The sequence below is a fragment of the Lissotriton helveticus genome, chromosome 3_2, assembly GCF_964261635.1.
Source record: "Lissotriton helveticus chromosome 3_2, aLisHel1.1, whole genome shotgun sequence".
In the NCBI taxonomy this organism is placed as follows: domain Eukaryota; kingdom Metazoa; phylum Chordata; class Amphibia; order Caudata; family Salamandridae; genus Lissotriton; species Lissotriton helveticus.
The window spans coordinates 193,721,233-193,748,869 of NC_136062.1; the positions used below are offsets into that span (position 1 = coordinate 193,721,233).

The window sequence follows — 27,637 nt, forward strand, 5'->3', positions numbered from 1 at the left end:
CCAAGTTCCCAGGAAGTACCCACGACTCCTACATCTTTCAGAACAGTGGGATCTACACACCCCAGACAGCGGGGGAATTTGGTGAAGGATACCTGCTAGGTAAAACACTGTGTGACACTCCCTTGATAGATATTGCAGATGTATGTGTATGTGTGCATGTGAGTAATGTCTTTCTCATTTTCAAATAGGGGATAGTGCATATGCTGTCCGCTCTTTCATCCTGACACCCTACCTCAACCCTTCAACCCCCAGCCAGAGGTGATACAACAAGGCACACAAATCTACTAGGAACATTGTGGAGCGCACCTTTGGGCTGTTAAAAAGCAGGTTCCGCTGCCTATACAAAAGTGGAGGGGCACGCCAGTATACACCAATCACCTGCTGTAAGATGATTGCAACTTGTGCAATGTTGCGCAACCTTGCCACTAAGAAGGGCACCGAGGTGGAATTGAGCGACTATGAGGACCATGATGATGAACATGCACTGCCTGAACCCAACACAGCAGGAGTTGCGACACCAACAGATGGCAGACACAGACGGGCAGCGATCACACGCATCTACTTTTAAGTAAGTAAAAAGATACAGACAGGTGGAGTTTGCACCCAACGTAGTTTAATATTTGGCACTACGCAGGTATTCAAAAGCACAAATGTGCAACACAAATGTCATCCATTTAATAATGGTAGTCCTGGGTCACTTCCCACTTCACTGAACAAGTCATTTCCGCCCACGCCTACCAGTGCCAGATATAAGTGGCTGGCTCTCTTCACTGTGCGTTTGGGCTGTTGGCTCACCATGGCGCCTGCTGCTCCTCCGTGTCTCAACAACAAAGGGGCTTGTCATGCTGCTCCTACTGGTGCTTTCCTCACTTTCTGGTACATCCAGAGCAGCAGTTTGTGCTGTCTGTGCATTTATCAGCACCTCTACAGCACTGGTCATCCTAGCAATGCCCCTAGACACCTCATTGCTGTTGTGTGTGAGTCCCTCTTGCATGTTAATGCATCGTCTGCACAGCAGGGAAGTGGCTGTGGCCAGGCGGTTTATTGCTTTACTTTGCTGCTGCGCACGCTGCCTCTCCTTGCGCCTTGCTAACATGTCCTGGTCCAGTTTGCTGCACAGAAGCTGCACCGATTGTGTCATGTCCCGCATCCCTGCAGCCATCTCCTTGTTCACATCAACCAGTTCTCTGATGCCCTTCCCTATATCTTCCATATTTGTGTTTAGGTTACTCATCTGGCATTGCACAGACTGGCTGGCCTTTCCCTGCATCCTTAGGATTTTCACCATGCTACCCTCAAGCCCATGGAAGACACTGGAACCCTCTACACGTGCTGCTACAATGCTTTCTCTGTGCCTGCGGCGTCTGGTACCTGTACGGCCAACCTCTGCACTGGACTGCTGTGTAGCAGGGCTACCTTCCCCAGTCGAGGTTTGTGTGTCATCCCCCTCCATGTCACCTGCTGATGACTCCATTTGGACTAGTGGGGCAACTACATGCCTCCTGCTCTTTTGTGATGCAGGTGTTGTTAGAGGCAGTGATGCAGGCAGTTCAGGTGAGGACAGTAGCAGAGGGGATCCTGAACGTTCTGGGGGCGCCTGCAGATGTGGAGACATTTCTGGGTCTTGGGATGGTGGCTGTGTAGTTGGTACACCTGTGTCCTCTGTGACATTCTCTGCACTTGGGCCTGGCTCCTGGCTGTCATCCCTCTCTGGTGCCGTGCCTTCCGTCTCCCTGGTACGCCTGCGAGATATCTCGCCTGTGGACATATAAGCGTACATTAGCTCGGTGCTACTGCCTCACAGCCACTACAATTAAATAATTCTCACTTAAACACTGTACATGTTGCCTGCGCTTGATTATGTCTGAAATGATTTGCCTAACTTGTTGCTTGCTGTGCTGTATGACATGGTCTTTCATTTACTGACTACATGTCCCATAATGCATTGCTCCTGTATAGTGCTACCTCTACTGAAGTGGGGTTAAATTTGCCACATAGGAAAAGGGAAGGCTGATGGGGTGGGGGTGATTGCTGTGCATGCCTCTTACCTTTTCTGGTGGCAGCTCTGGCTGAGCTGTCTGCATCTCCCAGTCCACAGACGCTCTCTGGTTCAATGGTGGACCCCACCAGCTCCTCCAGGTCAGTCAGAGGGGGGTGCACTGTTCTTCCCTCCTCCAGTTTTGTTTGCCTGTTTGTGGAGCTCAGCATTTTTTTTCTTGGTCAGGCTCCTGAGGTCATACCACCTCTTTTTCAGGTCATCTATGTCCCTTGGAGTCACTCCTACAGCATTCACCTTTGCTTGAATGTCCAGCCAAATCTTCCTTTTGGTAGATGATTCAGCCACAGTCAGGGACAGCTTGCCAAACAATTTCTGGTGTTTCTTCACCACCTCCTCGACAAGGACCTGCAGCTCCATGGTGCTAAATTTTATTTTCCTCTTCCTCTCTGGCTGTTCCTTTTCACTGCTGCTTGCCATTTTCACAGTTTAAAAGCGCAAATCTTTTTCTATGCCTCAGGGACTCAGCTCAGCTCCAACTGCCTCTCCAGAAGCTTCTAATTACTTGCAGCTGCCTGTGTAGCCACTTCCTGGTAGGGAGGGGGAGGGTGGTAGCTCCTGATTGGCTGCCTGATTCAGTTTCACTTTTATTTGCTTTCCGATTCGGTATTTACCGAATCGGTATTTCCCATTCATTCCTATGGGCCAAAAGGCCCATAGGAATGAATGAGAAATACCGATTCGGTAAATACCGATTCGGTAATTACCGATTCGGTAAATTCCGAATGGCAGATTCCGAATTTTACCGAATCGGTAAAAAATACCGATTTTTTACCTACATTGCATTTACCGATTCTAAAATACCGATTCGGTAAAATTCGGTATTTTAGAGTCGGTAAATTTTAATTACCTACATCTAGCCCTAAATGGCTTTAGATCCTTACCAGCAGCAGTTAGCCACAAAAATATACCCATCATTGATATCCATAATGAGGTTAAATAAAACTAGAAATGCATTTTGGAACATCAGTAAACCTTGCAATGCAAGCGCATAGTGAGTGGGCGGTGGCAGAGCCCGTAAACTGCTGGCACACTGCATGCTATCTGATGTGCTTATGATTTTAATCTGAATTCTATTTATAAAAACTAAGGAAAAGGTACTTGGGGGCTTTTTAAAACAAAGGAAAACGTACTTGGGGGCTCTTGCTCGCTGTTCCTCCCACTTGTTTTTTTGAGGTTGGGGGGGCTCCACTGTGTACTCCCGTGGCTTGTGCTTAATCTTCCCTCCTTTCCACCCCGGTCCGATGCGGCGATTAGCGCCGTTGCGCAGAGGGCGAGGAAGGGAGAGCCAAGGCACTTCCGGTGGGCTGGTTAGCGGTCTAGTGGCTAAAGAAGAACAGGAATAAAGGTCACATGCAAAAGCAGCCCCGCAGCGGACGCGCCGCCGGCGCGCCAAGGGCAAGCCCGACTGCGCCCGTCCACGGCCGTACGGGGACCTGGGTCAGAATCCCTGGCCGCGCAGGGGTAAGAATCCAGCGGAATTTGGCACAACTACACGAGATGCGCCCCATAATAGCTAGTGCATGTAGACACAGCATGACGGCTAACCAGGATGGTGGTTGTCAGTACTACTCATTTAGCTATAATACTGTAAGAAAGTTGCAGCCAGGGAGCTTAGGGCTGCACCGTGGTCTGCTGAATTGCAGATCTCTGTGCAAGCACAAATTGGACATCTTTGACCTTCTCGCTGATGGGAAGTTCGATCTTTTGTTTCTCAAGGAGACGTGGTTAGACTCTGACTCTGACTCTGACTCTGAGCCAGAAATCCTAGAGGCATTACCTTTTGGATACATGATAACTAGGATTGATAGGGCGACGGGTAGAGGAGGAGGGATAGCCATCATTTTTAAATACCCGCTCCGATGCTCTCTTGCACCTATCACTATAGCTGACAGTGAGGTGGGGTCATTTACGATTAGGGTCAGCCCTAACCTTACGGTGAGGGGGCTCTTGGTTTATAGACCACCTGGCTCACAAACATGGTGTGTGTCCAGTTTGCTGGAGGGGATTACGCACCTAGCCTTACGAAATAACAAACTTCTACTGCTGGGTGACCTCAATTTCCATCTGGAGGATTCCCTGAATAGGGGGGTTGCTGACCTTTGTCAGGAACTTCAGACGCTACAGTCAAGTCTGAAATCTCATGCGCCCACCCATCAGCATGGCCACTTATTGTATCCTGTGTTTGCCAACTGGGAGGGTGTAGAGGTTACCACCCCCCTTCCTGTCCCTTGGTCAGACCACTTTCTGGTCCCCTTTATGGTGAAGATCTCAGAACCAAGAGTCCATGATCAACCCGTGCTGAACCGTCCGTGTCGTAAATGGGCGGGTTTCTCATGAAACGAGTTCAACATAGCCCTGGCCCTAGGTGGGTCCCCGGGGGGGCGCTGACGTTGAAAATGCTTGCCTCAATTGGGAGAGGCGTATAACAGAAGCGTTGGATAGTGTGTCCCCGATGCTACCTAATAAAATCCTGGGTAGGGCCCAGAAATCAGCGCCTTGGTTTAACTCTGATCTGCTTCTGGCTAAAACAGAATGCAGGTGCCGCGAGAGGCAATGGAGAAAGGGTTTTTCAAGTCAAGCCAAATTGGAATATCTTGAAAAACGTAAAAAGTATCATGGGCTTATTAGACGGGCCAAGGCCGCACACTATGTGGACAGAATAGGAGCAGCAGGAAACTCCACAAAAGAACTATTTAAGATCTATAAGGAGATCTCTTCCTTGGCAGCGTCAGCCGCTCCAATGGAGGGTTCGGTGGAATTATGTAACCATATTGCAGTCTTTTTCTCAGAGACGGTGGAGAAAATCTATTCCTCCTTCCCTGGGACTGTAAAGATGGGTGTAGAATTTGTGGAGCAGATTGGAGGAGCCGGAGATAGTAGGAGGTTGGATAGTTTCACCATCCCTTCCCCCGAGCTGCTTAGTAGAATCTGTCTAAGCATTAAGTCTGGCTCGCCCAGAGATCCTGCCTCACCCAAATTGCTTGGCGAGAGTATTGCCATCCTTGAGCCATACATAAGGTATCTCTTGGAGGTATCTTTTAGAACATGCCTGATAGTTGGAAAAATGCAATTGTTCTTCCACTACAGAAGAAACCTAATATCAGCCCCGATAAGCTTGACAATTTACGACCTATCTCACTGTTGCCGTATTTGGCTAAAGTGGCAGAAAAGGTGGTAAACCAACAGCTTATGACTCATGTGGAAGCAGCCGGTCTCCTGCATCCCTCTCAATTTGGATTCCGGGCTCTACATTCTACTGAGTCCGTACTACTTATGGCCACGGAGGCCATTAGACAGGGAGCAGATGATGGGCAAACAATGGCTCTAGTTCTCCTGGATCTGAGCGCCGCCTTTGATACTGTAGCTCATTACACCTTGCTACAGTATCTGAACAAGGGCGGTGTCTCAGGTCCGGCTCTAAAATGGCTGCAATCCTTTTTGGTGGAGCGCAGTTCTCAGGTCAGACAGGGTGCCTACTATTCCAAGGCAATTAAATTGGAACAGGGGGTGCCACAGGGCTCGGCCCTGAGTCCCACTTTATTTAATCTTTACGTATCCCCTGTGGCGGAAATAGTGGAGTGCTTTGGAATTAGGGTTGTGTCATACGCCGACGATACCCAGCTGATGATCTCCCTATCGCAGGCACCGGATTCAGCAGCTTCCAATTTCAGGGCGTGCATGCAGGAGCTTGCCTCCTGGATGGCAAACAACTGCCTGAAACTTAATGGAACTAAAACCGAGGTGCTTGTGGTAGGAGGTGGTCCGTCGCCTGGGCCCCATTCCTATACCGTGCACCCAGGCGAAGAACCTGGGTATATGGTTGGATTCTGACCTGACCTTTGAACCACACACTAGATGTATAGTGGGGACGTGTTTTGGAGTCCTTAAGGGCCTACGGAAAAAACCATGGATCTCCTCCCATAGAGGCCAGGAAGACGCTGGTGCATGCACTTGTTACTTTTCGTTTAGACTATGGCAATATACTTTATCTGGGTGCCATTGCTAAATGCCTAAACAGACTTCAGGTGCTGCAGAATGCAGCGGCACGGCTGGTCCTCATGCAACCCAGGAGGGCTGCCTCCAAAAGTGCCATAAACGTCCTACATTGGCTTCCTATTAGGAAGAGAGTGATGTTTAAGGCTCTCTGCATGTGCCATCGCATTATCCAGGGCACTGGCCCTGTGTATCTGCGGAGTCTCCTTACCACTTATACACCTGCACGGCCTCTTAGATCTAGCGGGACTGGCCTGCTATCAGACCAGAAGGTTAAGAAGGCCAGGATGGGTGTAGGTCCTTCCGGCTTTTGGCGGCCCAGAGTTGGAATAGACTCCCTCTCAACCTCCGGCTAGAGTAATCTGAGATGAAGTTTAGGAAGGATCTTAAAACTTACCTGTTCTCTCTTTAAAAGTTGTGCTCTGAAGTTGTCCTAGGTTTTTTGGCTCTGCGTCTCCCACTTATCTTAGCGCGGGGACACGCCGACTTGGCGTAACCAGGCGCTTTATAAAATTCCTTATTATTATTATTAGATTGTACACTCAGCCTCAAAAACAGTCATGAGATAATGAAACACCTTTTAGCATGGTTTAGGTGATTGACAATTAGGTGCAAGTTTGGGCATACGAAAAAACGAATGATCAGCCACCAACTGTTCGACCAATATAAAAAAAAGAGAATGTAGAAGGGACTCTGGGTGGTGATGAATCCAACTCTACAGGAGGCTTGTGGCCTAGCAAGAACAGTACAAGATACTGATTTTGTATGAGAGGAATGGAACAAATTAATCTGAGGAGGGAAGCCCTATGCAAGAGTTTAAGTTGTGCTTCACTTGGGCAAAGACTGTTACAAATGTGGGAAGAGAGCCAACATGTACAAGGACATGCTTAGAGTGAGAATAGCTAGTGTAGAATAAGTTGATCATGGTACTGAACGTATGTTATTGATCGAGAATAACAATGCTATAAAGAGAAACTGTCCAAAGGCAAAATGTATAGTGGATGATAAGGAAGTGGAACTCATGATGGAACTAAGTACTTAATTAAATCCTTAAATGTTCTATGAGAAGCGTTGGCCACAGAGGATTTTGCTATCCAGGAACATTCACAGATGGGTATGGGGGAGAAGAAATAAAGCTATGCAGGTAAACGTGGTCTAGACAACAATAAGGGGGGGTTCTATATAGCAGAGACTGACCATTTTTGGATGGATACAGAAGTAAAATCTGCACATAAACTCTTTTAAAGAGAGGGTTACAAGAGAAATGTTGGTGGCCTGAGTTGGATGATGAGGTGAAGTGTCTGAGTGAGAGGTGTCTTTTACATGCAAAGAGCATGAAAAGAATAAAGGTGCGAGGTGGACCATTGAGAAAAATGTGAAGTCAGAAATTCCATGAAAAAAGGTTTGTCTCAATTTCGTTGGGACTATAAATTATTTGGAAGAGTTAGAATGTTATGCGGTGGCGATGGTAGCTGTATCTTCAAGAAGGTTGACGTTCCCATTGCAGTGCCTATTTTATAGGCACCGCTGTGGGAACGGCAAAGGAAATGCCCACCAATGGGTAAAAAAGTCATTATAGGGCCAGCGGTCCATATGGGGGTTTGGTGGTGTGGTGGCGGGGTGGTCCCGTTGCCACGCGGTCTAACTCTTAATCAGCCTCTAAGTACAACAGATGTACCCAGACGTAATTCCTGTGCTCTCTGTACCACTAGAACCAAGCTGCAACCGACTGAAGAGGAAAGAATACCATTGGATAGTCCACCGCTATTGCAGACGGCCCTACACTGCTGGAAAAAGGCATTGCAGTACACATCGAAAGCGATCCCCTACACGCCCAATATCCCACTATTGGGGCTACCAGTCATGGGCGGTAGGCTCACAATGGCTAGGATCAAGCTTGGGACGATGCAGGAGTCAGGGAGGTGGGTTCCTTCTTTGGGGATGGAATACTTATGGATCATGGCACATTTGTAAGGACCACTGGGGCTTCTGATCGCCTTTACCTACTACATGCAATGATAGTACACTACATCAAGACTACATGGGCACCCCAGCGTAGGGAGCCTCCACGGCATGACCTGGTACATTTGCTTTATTACATGGGGAGGGGTGGACACATAGGGGCCGATTATGATCGCGGTTTTCCCGCATCCTCTGGGCCGGCGGAAGCCACCGCCGGCCCTATCAGACACCGCCAGCCATATTAGAATGGAGGGAATCACACGCTTTTCCGCAGTGGCTTTTCCCCCCTGCCTTTGCGTGCACGAAGCGGCAGGCACCGCGCGGTGCCTGCCGCTTTGTGCATGCAAATGCACTGCTTTCATTTTTTACATTGCAGCGGGTGCTGCTTCAAGCAGCACCCGCAGCAATGTAAAAAATACAGGATGTGACCGCCAGGGTGGCGGTCACATCCTAATTGCCATGGAGGGACCGCCGCTGCCCATGCGGACGGTCCCTCTTACTCAGGGGTGGCGGATGGACGCAAGTCCGTCCGCCATCATAATAGGGCCCCTAGTTAGGTGGCTATATGCCGGCATCCAAACGCAGGCCTCTATCTGCCTAACTGACCTCCGAGGGAAATGGGCAAAAGTAACAGATATGATAATTACTGACAAAGCCTGGGAGGGTATTTTAGAACACCCTATGCGGGTTTCCCGTAACGCAAAACTCAAGTTTATACAATACATGGTACTCCATAGAGCATATTTAACCCCGAAACGGATACATTGCATGTTTCTAGAAGCCCAGAATCATTGTCCAAGATGTAGGGAGGAGGAAGCTGTTTTTGTACATATGTTATGGGCTTGCCCGCGCCTCAAAGATTACTGGGGGCACATTCGCAATATCAGTGGAGAAACTACACACCTTTCACTGACAGATAACATATTGGAGGGCCTATTGGGCCTACGCAGGCGCACCAAAGCCCAGAAGGTGCGCTTGCGATTTCTGGATTTAGCGCTTATACTAGCGATCAGAGCAATTACGATGAGATGGAAATCCCCAAGGAGCCCCCCATTACATGCATGGAGAGAGGAAGTAATCAGATGGGGTAACGTGGAAAGTGCTGCACTTAGATGGGAGGAGGCAAGGGGGTTGCGAAAACGTCCTATCTCCATGGACTGGGATGTTATGTTAGAAGACTTCACGCAATTAGAGATCCCATTTCCGTTACTGGATTCATTACCCTGATCCGCTACGGCGTTTATCACACCAACAGGGACAAACAGAATAGACTACGTGGAAAGGCCCTGATACACCGAAGATATGGAATGACACTCCTGATATTGAACCACTATGAGACTAACAGGATGACAACACAATGACAGACCAGGAAGGGGGGGAAGGAGAGTGAGGGGGGTAGTTCACTTAGTTCTTGGAGATGAAAAAAAACCAAATTCATGTCACAACACGTTAGTGACATCAGTGATTAACATGAATGAATCTGCATGCCGTGTTTATTGCAATGTACGTTTTGTGTCATGGAACTTATGGGTGCAAGGTTTAAAGTATGTACACTCAATCATAGTGAATAATGGGTTATGCTACACCACAATGAAAAATGTAAAATGCCAAGACCATTTGCCATGATGTAATGCACCCTGAATAAAGGCTCAATAAAGTTTGTTAAAAAAAAAAGGCTTTCCATCTGTCAAAGCCCAGCTCACCTGAGTTTCTGTTCAGTTCTGATGGAGGTTGAAGACAGTCCGACCCCACCCTGAAACTGCTTGTTCCAGCAAAGTAGTATATTTTTTTTTTGAGAGAGAGAGAGAGAGAACTCTGTTTATTTAGACCTTAGTCTTTAAAACCAAATCGAGTAAAATTCAGGGTATTATACATAATTAATTATTAGTAAAACAATATACAGCTTTTGTTAAAATCTTTAAAAGGTATAAAAACATACAAAACATTCTACTTAAAAGCTGAATCGTCTTGGACTTTTAAAGTTAAGGCTATTCATTATCTTCAGCAGTCCACCATTACAGTAAGGAGATTTAAAAGATATAAAAACCCATAGGACTTGTCCCGCCTAAGTTACTCTTCTTCTTTTATTATATACAGGGTAAATGGTGTTTATCACTACACTTCTTTGAGCTTTCCCCTGACCATTTGATTTATTTCTTTCAGGTAGTAACCCAGAGCTATCGCTATTTCTAGATATTCCATTCTTAGTATTAAATTGATTGCTTGGGCTCTCACTCTTGTGTCATATTTTATGAATATGGGTCGCAGAATCCGTTTTCTCACTTCAACACACATGAGACAATCAAGAAGAATGTGCATTATCTCACACTTAGTCCCCATACCGCATTTGCATAAACCATCTGGGTACATCATTTCTGCCGTGACTTTCTCCTCCACTCGCCAGGGGATAATGCCAATTCTCATTTTTAAAATATCCCACCTAAATCCATAGTTCGGGAGTGCTTCTAGGTATGGATATCCTGTATCGGTTTTCCATACTTCTATCATGTTTTTTACAATTAAACAATTAAATTGACATAAATCTTGTTGTTAATACAACTATATCAAAGTGTATTAAAAGAAAATGGACGTTATGGAACTTTAAAACCAGAATCCGAGATCTCACAAATCACAATTCCCCCCCCCCCCCCTCTAGTGGCCCTCAATCGAGCAGCCACTTTAATAAAGTTAATAATACAGCACAGTGTAAGTGGATCATTCGCCTGTTGTAAATAAATCAGGGCATCACGGGCGCTTTTTATGTTAGACTTTTTAAAAATTTCTACCAAAAATCTGCGCCTGGGTACCGAATAAAATGAACACAACAATACAAAATGAAGGGAATCCTGCGGAGACCTATTGTCGCAGCCGCAGGTTCCCTTCTGCTCAATAGTAGTGGAATACCCTAAAGGAGATCCCAATAAATATGGTAAAAGATTGAGCCTAAAACGATTCATTAAAAACCTGTCTTGCGCATTGTGTATTAAATATAAATAGGGTTCCATTCCTTCTCTAGTCTTTATAAGGTTATAGGCACAACCTCACTCATAGAATGTGCCCCCAATAGCTTGGCCCTGGTTCAAAATTAAAGGGTCAGATGCTGAGCCTGTGGTATAGATTCTGACTTATAGTCTATATTTGAGTATACAACTAGCCCGACTTGTACCTGTCCTGTTCTCTAGAGATCGGTATTGAACAAGCACATCTTGCACCCAACTTTTCTATACTTTAGTGAGAAGTATTGAAATGGTCTGTCTTGCATCCATCTTTTCCTATTCTATAGGGATGGCTGTTGAAGTGAGAAATGCAGGGTCTGGTGGTTCAGTGGAGTAACGCACCCACTCCAGGGATCTGTGTTTGACCTCATGGTCATAGGATCATAGCCTGGTGGGTACACTCAGCCTTTCATTCTTTTGAGGTTGATAAAATGAGTAACACTGAGTTGGATAACAATACACATCTGTTATTTACTACCAATGTGCTCCAAGGGGTGAAAGTGTGCTTTCAAAATACCCATATTATGTTACATTAGATATTGAAAGGGCCAGGCTGGTACCAGACATCAAATGTCCAGTTAGAAGTATTAAAGGGCCCAGCTTCAACCAATCCTGTACTCTACACAGCATTATTGAATGGACCTGGCTTGTTCCTTTCTTGTCTTGTACTCTAGAGAGTGGTATTGAAAGGGAATAGCTTATATCCTCTAGCGAGATCCATCTTGTACTTGTCCTGATCCCTATAGATAGGTGTTAAAGGGCACTCCATATTTCCGGTGACTTGTACAGCCCTCTTCAATTCTCTAGAGATTAGTTTTGAAAGGGATTGCCATGCACTCATCTTGTTTTCTAGAGTTCAGGATAAAGAGGACCTTTCTTATACTCAACCTACTTCTGCACATAGTTTTCATGTTCTGTTCTTAAATGGATGAAACTGAAAGAGCTGGCTGGTGCCCGCCCTTTGAGTTCCCCAGGGCTCAGTACTAACAAGCATTTACAATGCAATGGTCTCCGCATTATTTTATTTTTTTATATTTCTTTTTATTATTAAATAAACATAAACAAACAAGGCAATGATAGTCAGTACAGCTAGGTAAGCGCTCGGCGAGGAAGGAAGTGCATACAATTTGATACAGATCATCAGTGCAAGAGGGGGGGAGCTGGGGGGAAATGCAGAATCATGAAACATTAAAGCTTAAACATCATTAGGAATGTCAGGTCAGGGGGAAGACGGAACATCCGGAGCTTCCGCAAGGGGAGGTGTACATATATCGCCCCGGTAGGAGTTCCATTGGCCCCAGATTTTACCCCACTTTTTAGGCCTGCCGCGCGCAACATACACCGTCTTCTCTCTAAACATACACCAGTCCATATTCTCCTTCCATGCCAGGACCGTGGGCAGTCTCTGGGAGCCCCACAACTGCGCGATATCTCTCTTGGCAACCATATTCCCAAGGGTTCCCCACGGAGTCTGCGCCACATCATAATCAGTCGGCTCCCAAACAGCAGGCAACGCCTTGCTTCAGGCAACAACGCGATACCCGTGACCTCCTTCATCACAGCATGCACTCGACTCCAGAACAGTACCACCTCCGGACATTCCCAAATTATGTGGAGGAAAGTACCAAGTAAACCGCATCCACGCTTACACAACCCATCCACAGAATATCCCATACGAATCAGGTGAGGGCCGTTCACATAAATTCGGTGCAGGATCTTAAGCTGTACGAGTCGGAGACGAGCCGGAATCGCGACCTCCTTCGGTGAGGATATCGCAGACTGCCAGTCCTCGTCGTCCAACTCCAGACCGTCACTGGTCCAAACCTCTCTAAGTTGGACCAACAAATCAACTCGATCGTTAATCAATTTCTTATATATCAAGGAAATAGTGCTGTCGGGAACGTATCCGTCAAGCACTCGATCTTCCAGTGGGGACGATTCCGGGATAACGATACACGCGTGAAAAACCGAACTCAGCGCGTGGCAAATCTGCGCATAACGGAAGAACTCCTTGTCACTCAACTCATATTCTACTTTCAACTCCTCAAAGGTCTTAACCCTGTCTTTGGACCAGATATCACTCACCCTGCAGATACCAATCATATCCCACTTCTCGAAACCTTTCATCTTCCACAGGCTGCCCAGTCTTTCAGATGCATAGAGCGGAGTCGCTCGAGTCAGCCGATCCCTCCATCCCATTGCCGCGTTAGCACAATGCCACACTCGCACCGCTATCTTAGTGGGTCCCGAAAGTGTCTTCCCAGCAGATTTGGAGTAAAGCGCCCTGTTATAATCGCCACTCGGCAGCAGCCACTTATCCATTTCAAACACAGGATTTGACGCAGGACTGTACATTCCGTGATTAATCGCTCCCAGCTGGGAGGCCCAATAGTATCGCCTTATATCCGGAAGTGCAATACCACCATCATACCAGGGAAGCGTCAGCTTGGCGAGGGCGATATGCGAACGCCCGCCCCACATCAATTGTCTCTGCAAACTCTCCACCTCCCGAAAATAGCTCGCCGGAATGACATCAAGTGTATTCTGCAGCGCGTATAAAAACCGCGGCAAAGACATCATTTTGAAAAGAGCTGCGCGCCCAAGGGGGGACAACGGCAGTCTGCGCCAGGCCGCAACGTCGGATTTTAATCGTTGAAGCGGGGGAAGCAGATTACGATCATAACGGACCACGGGGTCCAAGGCGATAAAGGCCCCCAGATATTTAAATCCAGTTTGCACCACCTGTATGGGACAACCACGCGGCAAAGAAGGAGAGTCACCCGAGAGTACATAGACACAGGACTTAGTCCAATTAATCACAAGGCCGGAGTTTTTCCCGAACGAGTTCAACATATAAAACAATACAATTAGCGACTTTCGAGGCGACGTAAGATACAACAAGATATCATCTGCATAAAGTGATACTCGGTCCTCAAAATCCGGGGTCCACCGAATACCCCTCATCGATGGCTCCCACCGCAGCCAAGCAGCCAAGGGTTCTAAGGTGAGGGCAAAAAGAAGCGGGGACAGCGGACACCCCTGTTGCGTGCCCCTTCCAAGAATAAAAGACTTAGGGCCCGATGTAGGTAGCCCTTTACCGATCGGAATCGGCCGAAAATACCGATTTTCGGCCGTTTCCGATCGGTAAAGGGCTATCGAGATGTAGGGGCACATTTTCGGTAATTTTACCGATTCGTTATCATTACCGAATCGGTAAATTCGGTAATGATAACGATTCGGTAAAATTACCGAAAATGCAATGTAGGTAGCCTATGTTCCATCAGCACATGGCTTACAGAATCGGTATTTTACCATGGAATACAAATCCATGGTAAAAAAACGATTCCTGTGTACATGCACATCTGTGCATGTACACATGTGCCATGTGACAGACAGACGTGCCCTTAGGGCATGTCTGTGTGCCACATTGCACACATGCCCGTTTTGGGGGTGCTAGAGGGTGTCAAAGTGACACCCCCTGCACCCTTGTGAATTCTTTAATTACCGATTCGGTAAATACCGAATCGGTAATGCCTAATCATTCCTATGGGCTTCAAAGCCCATAGGAATGAATGGGCATTACCGATTCGGTATTTACCGAATCGGTAATTAAAGATTTGTTAAGGATTCGGTAACGAATCCAGATGTTGGGACCTACATCCCATTTACCAATTTTGAAATACCGAATCGGTAAAATTCGGTATTTCAAAATCGGTAAATGGGATTTACCTACATCGGGCCCTTAGAAACCCGACCATTCACCACAATCTGAGCCAATGGTTCCTCATACAAAATTTCCCCCAACCTATAAAACCAGGACCAAAACCGAACTTTGCGAGAGCAGCCCAGAGATATGGCCATTCCAACGTATCAAAGGCCATCGTAGCATCCAAGGAAGCCAAGATGGCCGGTTCACGCAGTGACGCTGCTCTCGCAAGAACGCCATGCAGGTGCCGCAAGTTCAATGCTGTATTACGATGTGGAATGAAACCGGACTGATCCGGATGGATCAGGTCACTGATCACCTTTATCAAACGGTTTGCCAGCAGTTTTGCGAGGATCTTGGGCTCCGCATTTAGAAGCGAAATAGGCCTATAAGATGCGCAGCGATCCCGCGGCTTCCCCTCCTTATGAATCACCACAATGGTCGCAAGTCGCTGATCACGAGGGAGGGAGCCTATGTCTCGCGACTCCAGGAACATAGAATGAAGATACGGCGCCATTTTGTCGGGACACAGCTTGTAAAGCTCGATGGGGAGACCATTAGGGCCCATAGCTTTTCCGGAGCGTACAGAGCGAAAGCAGTTGCTACCTCGTCTACGGAATTCACTGCGTCCATCAGTTCCCTATCAGAATCCGACAGGCAAGGCAATACAATGTCTCGTAACAGCAGATGTGAGTCTTCCTCTGGTCTGTCGGATACCGGGGAATACACTTTTTGAAAATATTCCGCACATCAATTGTCTCTGCAAACTCTCCACCTCCCGAAAATAGCTCGCCGGAATGACATCAAGTGTATTCTGCAGCGCGTATAAAAACCGCGGCAAAGACATCATTTTGAAAAGAGCTGCGCGCCCAAGGGGGGACAACGGCAGTCTGCGCCAGGCCGCAACGTCGGATTTTAATCGTTGAAGCGGGGGAAGCAGATTACGATCATAACGGACCACGGGGTCCAAGGCGATAAAGACCCCCAGATATTTAAATCCAGTTTGCACCACCTGTATGGGACAACCACGCGGCAAAGAAGGAGAGTCACCCGAGAGTACATAGACACAGGACTTAGTCCAATTAATCACAAGGCCGGAGTTTTTCCCGAACGAGTTCAACATATAAAACAATACAATTAGCGACTTTCGAGGCGACGTAAGATACAACAAGATATCATCTGCATAAAGTGATACTCGGTCCTCAAAATCCGGGGTCCACCGAATACCCCTCATCGATGGCTCCCACCGCAGCCAAGCAGCCAAGGGTTCTAAGGTGAGGGCAAAAAGAAGCGGGGACAGCGGACACCCCTGTTGCGTGCCCCTTCCAAGAATAAAAGACTTAGGGCCCGATGTAGGTAGCCCTTTACCGATCGGAATCGGCCGAAAATACCGATTTTCGGCCGTTTCCGATCGGTAAAGGGCTATCGAGATGTAGGGGCACATTTTCGGTAATTTTACCGATTCGTTATTGTAGGAAGGTAGATCCCTGACTATGGTTGCCCCCAACTTTTTGCCTGGTGTTTTGCTGGTTTTCTGACTTAGTTGACCTGGGACCCTGCTATTCAGGGCCCCAGGCCTACTGCTCTCTCTGTAAAATGGATTCCATGTACCTTAGGTACATATCTAAATTGGATACTGAGTCACCTTATCAGTCCCTGTACAGTGTACCTTAGGTACCCAGGGCATAGGTGTACCCAGGGCCTACCAGGGGCTGCAGCATGTATTATGCCACCCCTGGCTGGCCATCCAAATCTGACACAACTGGCTGCTTGACAGCTGGGGCAAGGTGGTGTAATCACCCTTTGCTTTAGATATAGTATACCTATATCTAACCCTAAAATGGACACACAGATCTCCTATCAGTCACTCCTATGGCTGGCCTTAACAATCCTGAAGGCAGAGTGCTTGGAATCGTGTGAGATGGTGCTCTGGCATGAGCTGAGCCTGTCTGCGGCTTTCGGGATCCATCCCTTAGCCGTTTCCATGATATCGCATACCATATACTCTTAAGTGCATTATAATCCTCGCGGTTATATGCCAACTCTGGTATCGCTTTATCAAAACATGTCGAGTAAGGTGTCATACGAATTGGAATACTAACCCCTCGCCAATTCTGGCGACGGGGTTAGCATTCCACCCTTCTAGAGGGACACGACATGTATGTAACCCCTAACCCCGGTTAAAGTCAAACAGAGCCTCAGCTCCACAAAATGGATGCTGCCACCGAGACACAAGTCTGCCCTCCTGCTGCTGGGAGTCCTCCCAGAGCAGGAGATAAGGACAAAGGGTTTCCTGCCAGGGGCAGTGCCAGCACCGTCCCAGACAGGGTTTTGTGTATTGTAGGTAGGCAGGGCTTCAGAGGAAGGTGACTGCACGTGGCACCCCGGTGCTCACTGTGCATAGGCTGGCTGGAACCAGTTCCAGGGTCACTCCAGACCCTGTGCTGGGGAAAAGCCCGCCAAGGAAGTGGGTGTAACCACCCCCCTCCTAGTCCCACCCCTAGGGCAGGACTTAGTCGCGTGCCAGCCCCTTTTTACAGGATAAAGGTAGGAACTGGCCCCCTTCCAAATCAGATCATCTTTGAATCCTGAAACTACTTTCCACGAAAGGAACTCAAGACTTCTTCCTAAGATTTCTCCCTTGTGACTAAGGAGTAGTCACCCTGCATCCGCAGGCACCATCTTAAGAACACTGCGGTCTGCTGCACGTCTCTCCTCCGGATCAAGACTGCCCAGCTCGACGAGAACCGGCTTCCCTGGCACCTCTGACCTCTACCTACATCATCAGTCACGCTGAGATTCGTGGGTGTGACGAGACCTCGAGGGACCGGCCATCTTCAAGACTGCACGACTTCTGCACAGCAAGCCCGCCGAGTAATTTCCTGGTGAGTGCTTTGGGGTCCGAGAAGCCCCCACCCTGAGCAGCTCCAGCACCGAAGAGCAGCCCCCCAGCATCTCCACGATCGGCGTGGGGCCCTTCTGCTTTTTGCTGCTCACCGCGTTGTTTGGCTACTAGCCCGCTGGCTTGTGGCCTCCTGAACGACGCCCGACGACATCACTGCTGCTAGTCTGGTTGCTCCAGACTGGCCCTTGCTCCCTTCCAGAAGAGGAGCACTCCGGACCCTCCTGGTCCACTCAAGACGCCATTTTGAGTCCACCGCGTGGGCTTGAATTAGCCAAGGCTTGTTGCCCAATCCTGGGTAACTTCGACGCCGACAGCTTCATCCATCGTGGGACAGCTCGCCTCTCCATCCTGGTCGCCGACAACGCCTCCTGGTCCGTGAGATCTGCAGAGCCAGCGTCGCCCACTCACCTAGTCGAGGTGACTTCGCCCGGTGCCATCCTGGTGCCCACTTAATCACTGGCTAGTGATTCAAGAACTTGGTCCCCTCTGCTTTCAGGTTTTCTTCTTCCTTGATCCAGGCTTGGATCCATCGAACTTTCCTTCACTGGTCGCCTGCCAGCAACTTCCTTCTTCCAGGCTCCTGGTCCGGCAACGAGATTCCCGACGTCTTTTCAGACCTATGCAGCTGCAGCCCCTGGGCTAGGTAACTTCGGCGTCCCAGCATAGCCTCACTATCCTAGGGTCAGGATCCACTGTCGTTTTCTTCCTACCAGGTCGGGTTCGCCCGTGAACACTAACTTTGCCTTTACTAGCTCCCATAGACTTTGTCCCGCATCCCGCGTGAGAGTGCACACTCTGCACCCGAGTCCCCTAGGTCTCCTAGAAGTAATCTAACGATTCTATAGTCAAGTCCTAGCGAGTCCAAAGCCTATTAGTACTGTACTTACCTGCTAGTAATTTCGCATTCCACTTTTAAAGTATATGGTTTTTCGTGCCCCTCGGGCATTTGTGTATAACGTGCTAACTTAAGTATTTTCGTAAGAGTTTTGTTGTGTGCCTAGCACCCTGTCCTCATAAAGAGTACAGGGTTGTTGTGATTCTAATAAATACATTGTTTATTTTCATAACACTTGTGTGGTGTCCTTTCACTGGGTGTTCAAGGGGTAATGTGATGGTAAAACAGCTGGCTTAACACGCCCTCTAGAGTCTTAGCCTTAGACTGCTCGTATCCATGCTACTAGGATAGCTGGTCTATAAGGTTGACTTACAACCAATCATCAATAAGGGTTGTTTGGACTGATATATAGTGATCGCTAGAATAGTGAACACTGCACATCAGGCCAACTTCTCACAGTTATCATTACCGAATCGGTAAATTTACCGATTCGGTAATATAAAACAATCCACCATCCCGGCAGGATCAGTCACTCTCACACCATCCACTCTCTCAACCACAGGGATCACACGACTTGCCCTCTCCTTTCTGTCTAACCAAGCAATCAATTTCCCCGCCTTATCTCTCACATCATATAAACGTCCCTGCTGCTCTCTACTCATAACTTTAGCGGCATCCGTTACCAACGCTCTATAGTCAAGTTGTTTAAGACTGAGGAGATGAATCTTGTCGTGAGTGATACCCAATTCCAAATCCCCTTCCAACTCAGCTATTTCGGTCTCAAGGCAGACTACTGCCTCGTTTTTGCTTTTCTTGTCGCCAGCAATCAACAACAGCGCCTGGCCACGGATGACCGTCTTGAAAGCCTCCCACAGCGAAACAGAAGAGGAGACAGACCCCACATTCTAAGCAAAATAATGATCCAGAGACTTGATCAACTCCGCCCTGACTTTAGTGTCACGGAGATACCAAGGATTGATCGGGGTCACTCCACCCTCAGCACCCGTCTTCGTATCCATCATAAGCCACAATAGGGAGTGATCTGAAATACCCTTAGCCAGATGTCTGACTTCCCTAACGGAAGAGGCCTGCGCTGCCGGCAACAGGACATAATCAAGTCTAGAGAGACTGCCGTGAGCACCAGAGTGGAAGGTGTATTGCGACTGTCCCGGAGGCAGTAGCCTCCAACAATCTACCAGTCCCCGCGTTTCCAAGAAGTCACCCTGTAGTGTAGCTCCTATTTTCCCAATAGGCTCTGCGCATTGGAATAGTGCCTACAGCAGTAAAGGCCTAGGCCAGACGTTAACTAGGTCTACTACTGTCGATACTAGACTTAATTTTTGGGTTTGCCAGCTAAGCTCAGAGTTCGCTAGAAACTTTCTCGAATGTTCAAGGAAGGTTTAACTCCCCTGATTAGACAAGAAGGGATTTAGTTTCTGACAACCATAGAACATGACAACTTTGCTCTCCCCTAATCAAGAGTCAATCTCGAGAGTCGTGTGAGCACAAGGCAATTATTTTACTCAGTCAGTACGTGCATTCTTAGTCTCATCAGAATGTAGAGAAAAGGAAGAGACGGGCGTGTTCAATAAAAGATGTTATTTATTGATCAGTCTCTTTTCTCGTACAAGAGAAATGGATCGATATTATTGCAATACTTATAGTTAAGTAAAGTGCATACATTAGAAGCAATAGTATAAAATAATACTGTAAAAACATTGATATGGTTTCTGAGCCATATGATGTTTAAAATGATTAAAATATATTTACATACACATATACATTTGACTAAACGTACTCAACTGGTGTTTCTAAATACGCCTACCCCGTGTACCTGACCTAAGTCTAATGCGTGGGCGGGAATAGAAAGTTACAGTTTAGTTTAAGTTTGTTTTTGCCAAGTGAATAACTAAAGAATTCTCTAGGAGGGGTTATTCAGTTCTGTACCTGGAATTTAGGATGAATGAGGAATGGTATCTCTTTCTCTGCTCTCGATATTCCAGGCTGCCTGCGAGGGCTGCCCAGAAGCGCCGGTGCTGGGTCTCTCGGCTTGAGATAGCAGCGCGTCTCTCAGCGCGTCAGGAAGGCGGGGCTGCTGCCTGCGGGGTCTGCTTCTGCTCTCGGCTTCGGCAAGTATGGCTGCTCCGTCTTGTCACCACGCGTGTGTTTGCATAGGGCAAGGTCGGCAATATTTATACCTTAAAGGTGCCGAGATTGACGTAAGGATGGACATAGGTACGTCAATAAAGATGTCATACGACTTGCTCGTTAGCACATTCTTTACTAAAGTTCTCTGTGAAATCAAAACAATGGCCGCACGGATTATCCAGGTTGTCATAGGTTTGATTTGTTATGAGAACGTCGTATGCCTTATCAGGGGCTGGAGGAATGTCGCTTGTCTAATTAGATCTCAAGCGTTATGACCTAATCAGATAACACGTTCCTGTGCCGTAGTGTGACTGCGTCAGATAACGGTATCTGCATCATGGGGGATTTCTTGCCTCATGGGCTGACTGTTAGTTAACTAGCTAGTAAGTTTAACCAGAATAGGGTCAGGAATAGGGGGATCGAATCAGAACCTATAGAAATACACGACACCCACTCCACGCTAACTATGGTCATATCTACTAATCTATGCATAGTATAACATAGTACAACATACTATAGAGTATAGTGTATACCTTACCACCCCAAAATACATAAATGCATTTCGAAATTTTCAAATATACTGAAAAATTGCAGTCATATATATTGTATGCACTTAAGCTATGAATTAGATGCAAAAGTGAACACGCATTGTTATGCATTATTGATTGTTGGTATATGAGAAATACACATGAAATGGCTCTTAATATGGCTATACAGAAAAAAAGTCGAAACCATTTCATCACATAAAATCTATTGCGAACATACCAGCGGGCAGCTAAAGTCTATAAAGTCTATAAAGTATCTAAAATAGAAATCTTAGTTCTCTAGGAATAGTCTCTTACTTTAAGCAGAAAATCAGTGTCCCGGGAAAAAATATATAGAAAAATATTTTAGGGGCTTGCTGAAAAAAGTTGCTGTCCGTGAACTGGATTGTAATTGTTCATGTGACTTTATTTTTAAAGTTGAAGGCCGAATTCAGGGAACGCCGTGTGCGAGTTTACTCAAAAGTCTCTATTTCTGTTCCGGAGAGAACATCATATCATTCAGGCTTTCGAAAAAACTGTCAACAGCTTCATGGGAAAGTTCCTCTAAGTCGGAAATAGGGGTAACCATGCATTCATGCGCATGATTGTCTCCATTGACATTCTGATTTGCATTGCTGACAGAAGGTCGTACCTGTTCGATGCTGCTTTCATCTTGAACTTCACTACTCTTCAATCGCAGTGGTGAAGATTCCAGGAATGCCGTCATCAGAATTGGCAGCCTTTGAGGGCAGCACAGTGCGTGAACCTTGGTAGGAACCAACAGTGTATCTGCATCCACCGGCGCATCCGATTGTAGCGTCAGACAGGTGTCTAACACGCATTCTTCTCCGCATAGCAGACACCTTAGTACAGGTAAAACACACCTTTGCCACATTGGTCGAAATGATAGAAACCAAGTCATGTTTAGGTCTCTAAGCCGGGATAGTCCCAGGATTTTTGATATCCGGTCCCGGTATCCAATGGCTAGGATCGTATCTTCCATTGTCGCGAGAGTTTGATCTGTGACATGGGTTGCCATAACGAAAAATAAGGACTAGGAATAGGATTCCTGCAATTAGTCCTAGGATCAGGGGAAGTCCGCCAAAAATCGAATGGACGAAGTCTGGAAAAATACCCAGTATGGCTTTGAATGGTGTTAATGCCATCGAAAATACTGTCTTAAATACCTTTGAGACCCCTGTGGTATCAGAAATATTTAAGATTTCGCTCAGGATTTCCGCGAAATGTACGGGGGAATTAGTTGATAATAATGTATGTATCTCTGCAGTCGTCCTTGCGACTTGTAGATCATACGTTTCTTTAGATGACGTGAGCCTTGTAGGCGTCTGAAGAAGCACTGTTTTCATTCTGCTTAAAGTGTCTATTCGAATAGAAGTAATTTTCAAACTGGGCCATGCCCTTGCCTCCCTGTCTGGAAAGGAGCTGGGAAACAAAGAACGTCCACAGCACTTGACCTTCGCCGTCGTAGTGACGAGATAAGGAGTCCCGGGCATAAGACTACAGCATCTGCGGTCTACAATAAGAATGTAACTCCCATTATAGAGTCTTTGAAAGAATGGTTCTATTTCAGTTGCAGGTGCGCCTTGCTGGTGACATGAAAGGTTGTATGAATTCCCTTCACAGGCTCCGTGCAAACTAATACCGTTACACAGAAGCGTGCCGCTTAGTGACATAGCACAATTGTTGCCACTAAGAAACACTTTCTGTCCTTTGTTACTGACACATGCATGTGAATAGGGCAGGTTCCATGTTGTTTTAAGGTACCCCTTTCCCAATTTCTCGTACATGCCAGCCTGTATATATTTTTGGCAGTATTGAAACCTGAAGGTTGAGATTGGAATATTTATGATTCCGTGGATTATCCATTCACTGACAGGTCGTTCTGACATTGTCAACGGTAATCTTTCTAGTTTTTCAATGCTCAAGATTGTATAATCAGCACCCTTCTGAGCCATACCGATTTGTCTATCAGTAAGGTTAAAGATTTGGAATAGTGACGTTGTGTTGATTAAACGCCAAGGCACATAGCCTGAACGCAGATTTTGTAACGTCCAGCCAAGCTGTACAATAGAACGCAATTGTGACTGACCATGTTGTAATAACAGTAAGTCTTGCGATAATATATCGATTGCTGAAGACACAATGCTGTCCAATGAAAAAATTCTGGAGGACAGAGTCATTAACCCATTGTCCACTACAGAAAGTGATTTTTCCAAATTAATACGGTCAATTTCCCGTATTCTTTCTGCTGTTTCAATTTGAGTAACCTTCCAGGCCTCATTGTATGCTGCATATACAGAGGCTGCTATGAAACGCTTTTGACGCTGTTTGTGTGGTCCCATTATGAAATCACGCAAGTCAGCACCATCAGTAAGTAAAGTTAGGTGTTGCTTAATTTCAGGCAGTGTGGAAGTTTGTAGCCATTGAAGGCATAATTTGCCCACACTGTAGGTTGTTATTATCCCTGGGTGATGTCTTTGGGGATATCTAGGGTCTGGCCTGGTCATTTTGAAACCCTGTGTTTTATTCAGGAATCTATCTTGACAGTTATTTGTATCTGTGGGCCAGATCAACCATTGTTTCCAATCAGGATGTGTTCTGTTTTGGTTAAGTATATGGTTTATGTCTATTTCTTCATCTGTTTCAGAGTTATTGCTAAACATTGTTGGCTTTGGAATAGACAGGTTATTTAAATCTTTGATTTTGGCTAAGCCAAGACAGGTGGTTTGTTGAACGGTGTCATTTAAAAATATCATTTGTTCTGGGATCATGCAGGCTCTAAACAAAGCTTCTATACCCTGTACTTGCCATTCTTTTGTGCCCCAAACACTTTTCAAATCAACATGTTTGTCCCAATAATCAAATCCAAAAGTATTCATTTTTTCAAAGAAAGAATCTGAATATATCAATTTTGTGTTGGTTATCATGGTTTTCATCCCTGTCTTGTTTGACAATTTGTAATAAAATGTTTCAGCATTAGTTATGTTAAAACCTGAAAAATATGAATATTTGCCATACACGGTTCTAGAGCTCCCTTTTGGAGGTGTAGCACAATGTTCCCATTGATTAAAATTTAAAACATTTCTAGGTTGTGCAGATTTATGCAAGAAATGGTTACCATAATGGTTATAGCAGTACATGCTGTCATAATTTGTAGAACCCTGCAAATAATCATGTTTTGTAAATTTAGCAGACATTACTAAGTCAGACATCATATTGTTTATACTTTCAAAGTCCCAATCATCAGCAAATGAGTTTGGTTTTGCAAAGTCACTCAAGGAGATCTTGATTTGGTGTGGATATTTCAGGATCTCGACCGGACCATAAATTTCATAGTCAGTGTTGTCCCAGGCTACCCCACCAGATATTGGAATTGCTGTGAAGTTGGCTGAAGAAAGTTCTGAAGAAAGTTCTCTTTTCTTGACGTGTGAAGATGTGTGTGGTTTGAGGACCAAGTTGATGTTCTGACTTGCTGTGTCCATTTTAGCATATTTTCCCTCAATGAAGCGTCCCAAGGTAAATACCATGATGAGCCAAAGTATGAGGATAAATGCACCAAAACCCACCCAAAATTCAATCCATGGAGAAACTAGATATGTTTCTTTCAGTTGTTTCAAAAGTTCCTTAGCTTTGTCTTTAAAGGATTTTGATGATGGCTGTGTCTTTTGTTCGCTGAAGCCGTCAGAGGAATCATCGAAGTTGATGAAGTAACCGGATGCAGTTCTGTCAATTGTTCCAATTGGTTCAGGATTTTTGTTTCTCGCATTTTCACTTGGTACTTCTGTATAGATTGGTGTGTCTCTGCTAAATGTCTTTATTTGGGTTTTCAGAGGTCTAAGTTCTATTGCATTGTTGCATAGTCCTTGTTGTTCTTCCGTAGGCGTTTCGAATGTGATGAGCCTCTTTGATAGGACCTCTGTACTGGTAGCAAACCTTGGTGTTCTGCTACTTATTGGGAGTCCACTTGGCCTACTGTTTGTTATCGGCCACATGTTGTGGTTTTACCAGGTCGATGGATACAACTCGGTTCTCCTTTTTTCCAGCAAGTGGCGGTAGTACAACTGATCTTGTCCCGTTGACAGACAAGACAGGAACTGCTTTTCTGTAAGAAGGCCCAAATTCCTTCTTTACCGCGATCTTCTCCCTGACTAGATCCCCGACTTTTGGAATCCAGACAGGTCTTGCTGGGACAGGTGGTGATTCTTCAGTGGTCGTTGGCTGTTCTTTCAACTGTATGTTGCTCAGGTCTTTTCTTGTTTTGTTTAAGTCCTGCAAAATAGCCAAACGGTCTTTGACATCAAAGCTTTTTCTGTTACCACTGAAGTCTGACTATCAAGGTCAGAGATCAACATCCTAGTTCCGAATAATAATTCGTACTGACTGAATCCCTTCAGAGAATTTCTTGGCAAGTTATTAAGACTACGTTGGACACTTATTAGATGTTTGACCCACCCAGCTCCCGAACCTAATATCCTTTCTATTATAGATTGCTTTCTGTCTTGGTTTTTTCTTTACACCATCCCATACCCTCAGGAAGGAAGTGAGAAGATTCCCGCTGGGCTGTGCTCATTTGGCCATTCTTTCCCCCCCCAGGCTGGATTGCCTGAGAAAAGGAAAAAAAATTGGTCGAACGTAGCATGCTCTTAGCGTATATGCCATTTAGACTCGCAAATCTTGTATAACAGTCCGGACGTCAGCCGAGTGTTGTGGATCTACATTATAAGTGGGAACTAGCCTGTATATGTTAATCGCAAGCCATTCTTTTTAGTGGTGATGTTATCTGCCTTGATACGACGAGGTATTAAACTGCTTCTCTCCCCACTGCGATCTCTGTTGCAGTTTGGGCAGTTTTTTACAAACATGGTGTAGTGCAGGCTCATGCCTGGCCACCAGTACCGTGATTGTAATTCTTCCAGAGAATCCTTTAATTTAAGGTGTCTGAGACCCTCGCCCATGTGTGCGTCTGCGATTAACAAGTTTCTCCTGTCCATGTTTGGAATCACTCTATCCCCCACTCCAGGGATTCGAGCAAAAGGAATGGAGTTTGCATCTATGATGTATGTGTAATTGAGTGGATAGTTGATCGGTAACGCCGAGCAGTCGCCTTTTGATGACGTTTTTACTGCCAGCAATGTTTCGCCGTCAATGTATTTTAATGTACGCTTTTTTCGATCTACGGGAGCCGGTTTACTGGCTGCCGCTGCGGCTGTTTCAGCCAATGAATTCCCTACAACGTGAACGCCATCACGCTGGTGACTCAGTGAGTGTGTCACGTGAGTCTTTGGTAGTTCTTTTTTCAAAAGAGCTACCTGTTCCCAGAGCAGTCTCTGCTTTATTGGTGCATCCGTGTCATCTTTGTAATCGTTCTGAATCCAGGTCTGCAAATCCTTGTTATATGCTTTGACGCAGAAATATGAATCTGACACTATAAGTGTCGGGAATTCGCGATCCGCATTATCTAGCGCCATTTTCAAAGCTAATATTTCAGTTTGTAGTTCTGAATTAGTTTCTACTGAGTGTGATTTTGTTAATAGAGGTCTTAGTTTTCCTCCGTGCCACACTTCTTTTGTAATCTCACATGTGGGATTGTATGCATGTTCTCCCCAAACGGAGGGTTGAGCATGTCCGTCTGTATAGTTTACACAGGCGTAATGTCGTAGAGGCAGAATGTCGATTGGCAGAGGATACGTTTTTTCATATTTTAGATTTTTTAATTCTTCTAGTTCTTAAAAGACTGTTAACCAGGCAATACTTGATAATTCATATCCTCCGTACTGGATTTTCAGATGGGCAATTCTGGACTTTTTGAAGTTGAATTTGTAACCCTCTGCAGCGAAACCAAGTATTATGGTGTTCACTCTTTTCAAGTGAGTCTCCAAGTCATCATCTGTTAAGTAAATGTCATCGACATAAGATAATGCTTCATCATCATATAGTTGTAGTAATTCTGTTACTCTCGCTGAGAATACCCCCGGGCTGTTCTTGTACCCCTGGGCTAACCGACAGAATTGTTTTTGAGTGCCATTTACTGAGAATGCAGTTAAATATCTGCTCTCTGGTGCTATGTTTTGACAAAAGAATCCGTTGGAGATGTCCAAGGTTGTTTTGTATTTTTTGCGCACTATGTTATTCATTAGTGCAGCACTGTGTGAGTTTTGCACTGCAAAGGTTTTGCAACATGTGTTAAGGTGTCGGTAATCCAAAACTAGACGATATGAATTGTCTGGTTTGGAGACCGGAAACAAAGGATTGTTCATTTGTGAGGTGCAAGTTTCAATCACCCCCTGGTATTCTAGCTGATCTAGTATTTCATTTACTTGTTTTTTAGCTTCTTGCTTAATTGGGTACTGCCTTTGTGCAGTAGGTTGTGATTTTAACTGGATTTTGTGAGGAGGAGAATCCTCATCCCATCCTACATGATTTTTATATAAAGCAGGTGCTAAGGCCACTGCCCACTTTCTAGCAAGTGTGTATTTTTTATGAATCGG

The 27,637-nt window shown here is 46.0% G+C and overlaps 1 protein-coding gene across 1 annotated transcript in view; it reads right to left on the minus strand.

The window, feature by feature from the left end:
• Window positions 1-640: 640 nt before the first annotated feature.
• The window catches only part of LOC144826567 (uncharacterized), a 225,221-nt gene continuing 198,224 nt past the window's right edge, over window positions 641-27,637 (minus strand). The window contains exons 3-4 of the mRNA XM_078685047.1: window positions 9,718-9,773; window positions 641-1,758 (exon numbers count right to left, since the gene is read on the minus strand). Coding sequence (XP_078541173.1) covers window positions 719-1,758; window positions 9,718-9,773 — 1,096 coding nt within the window. The 3' untranslated portion in view covers window positions 641-718. The remainder of the gene's footprint in view (window positions 1,759-9,717; window positions 9,774-27,637) is intronic.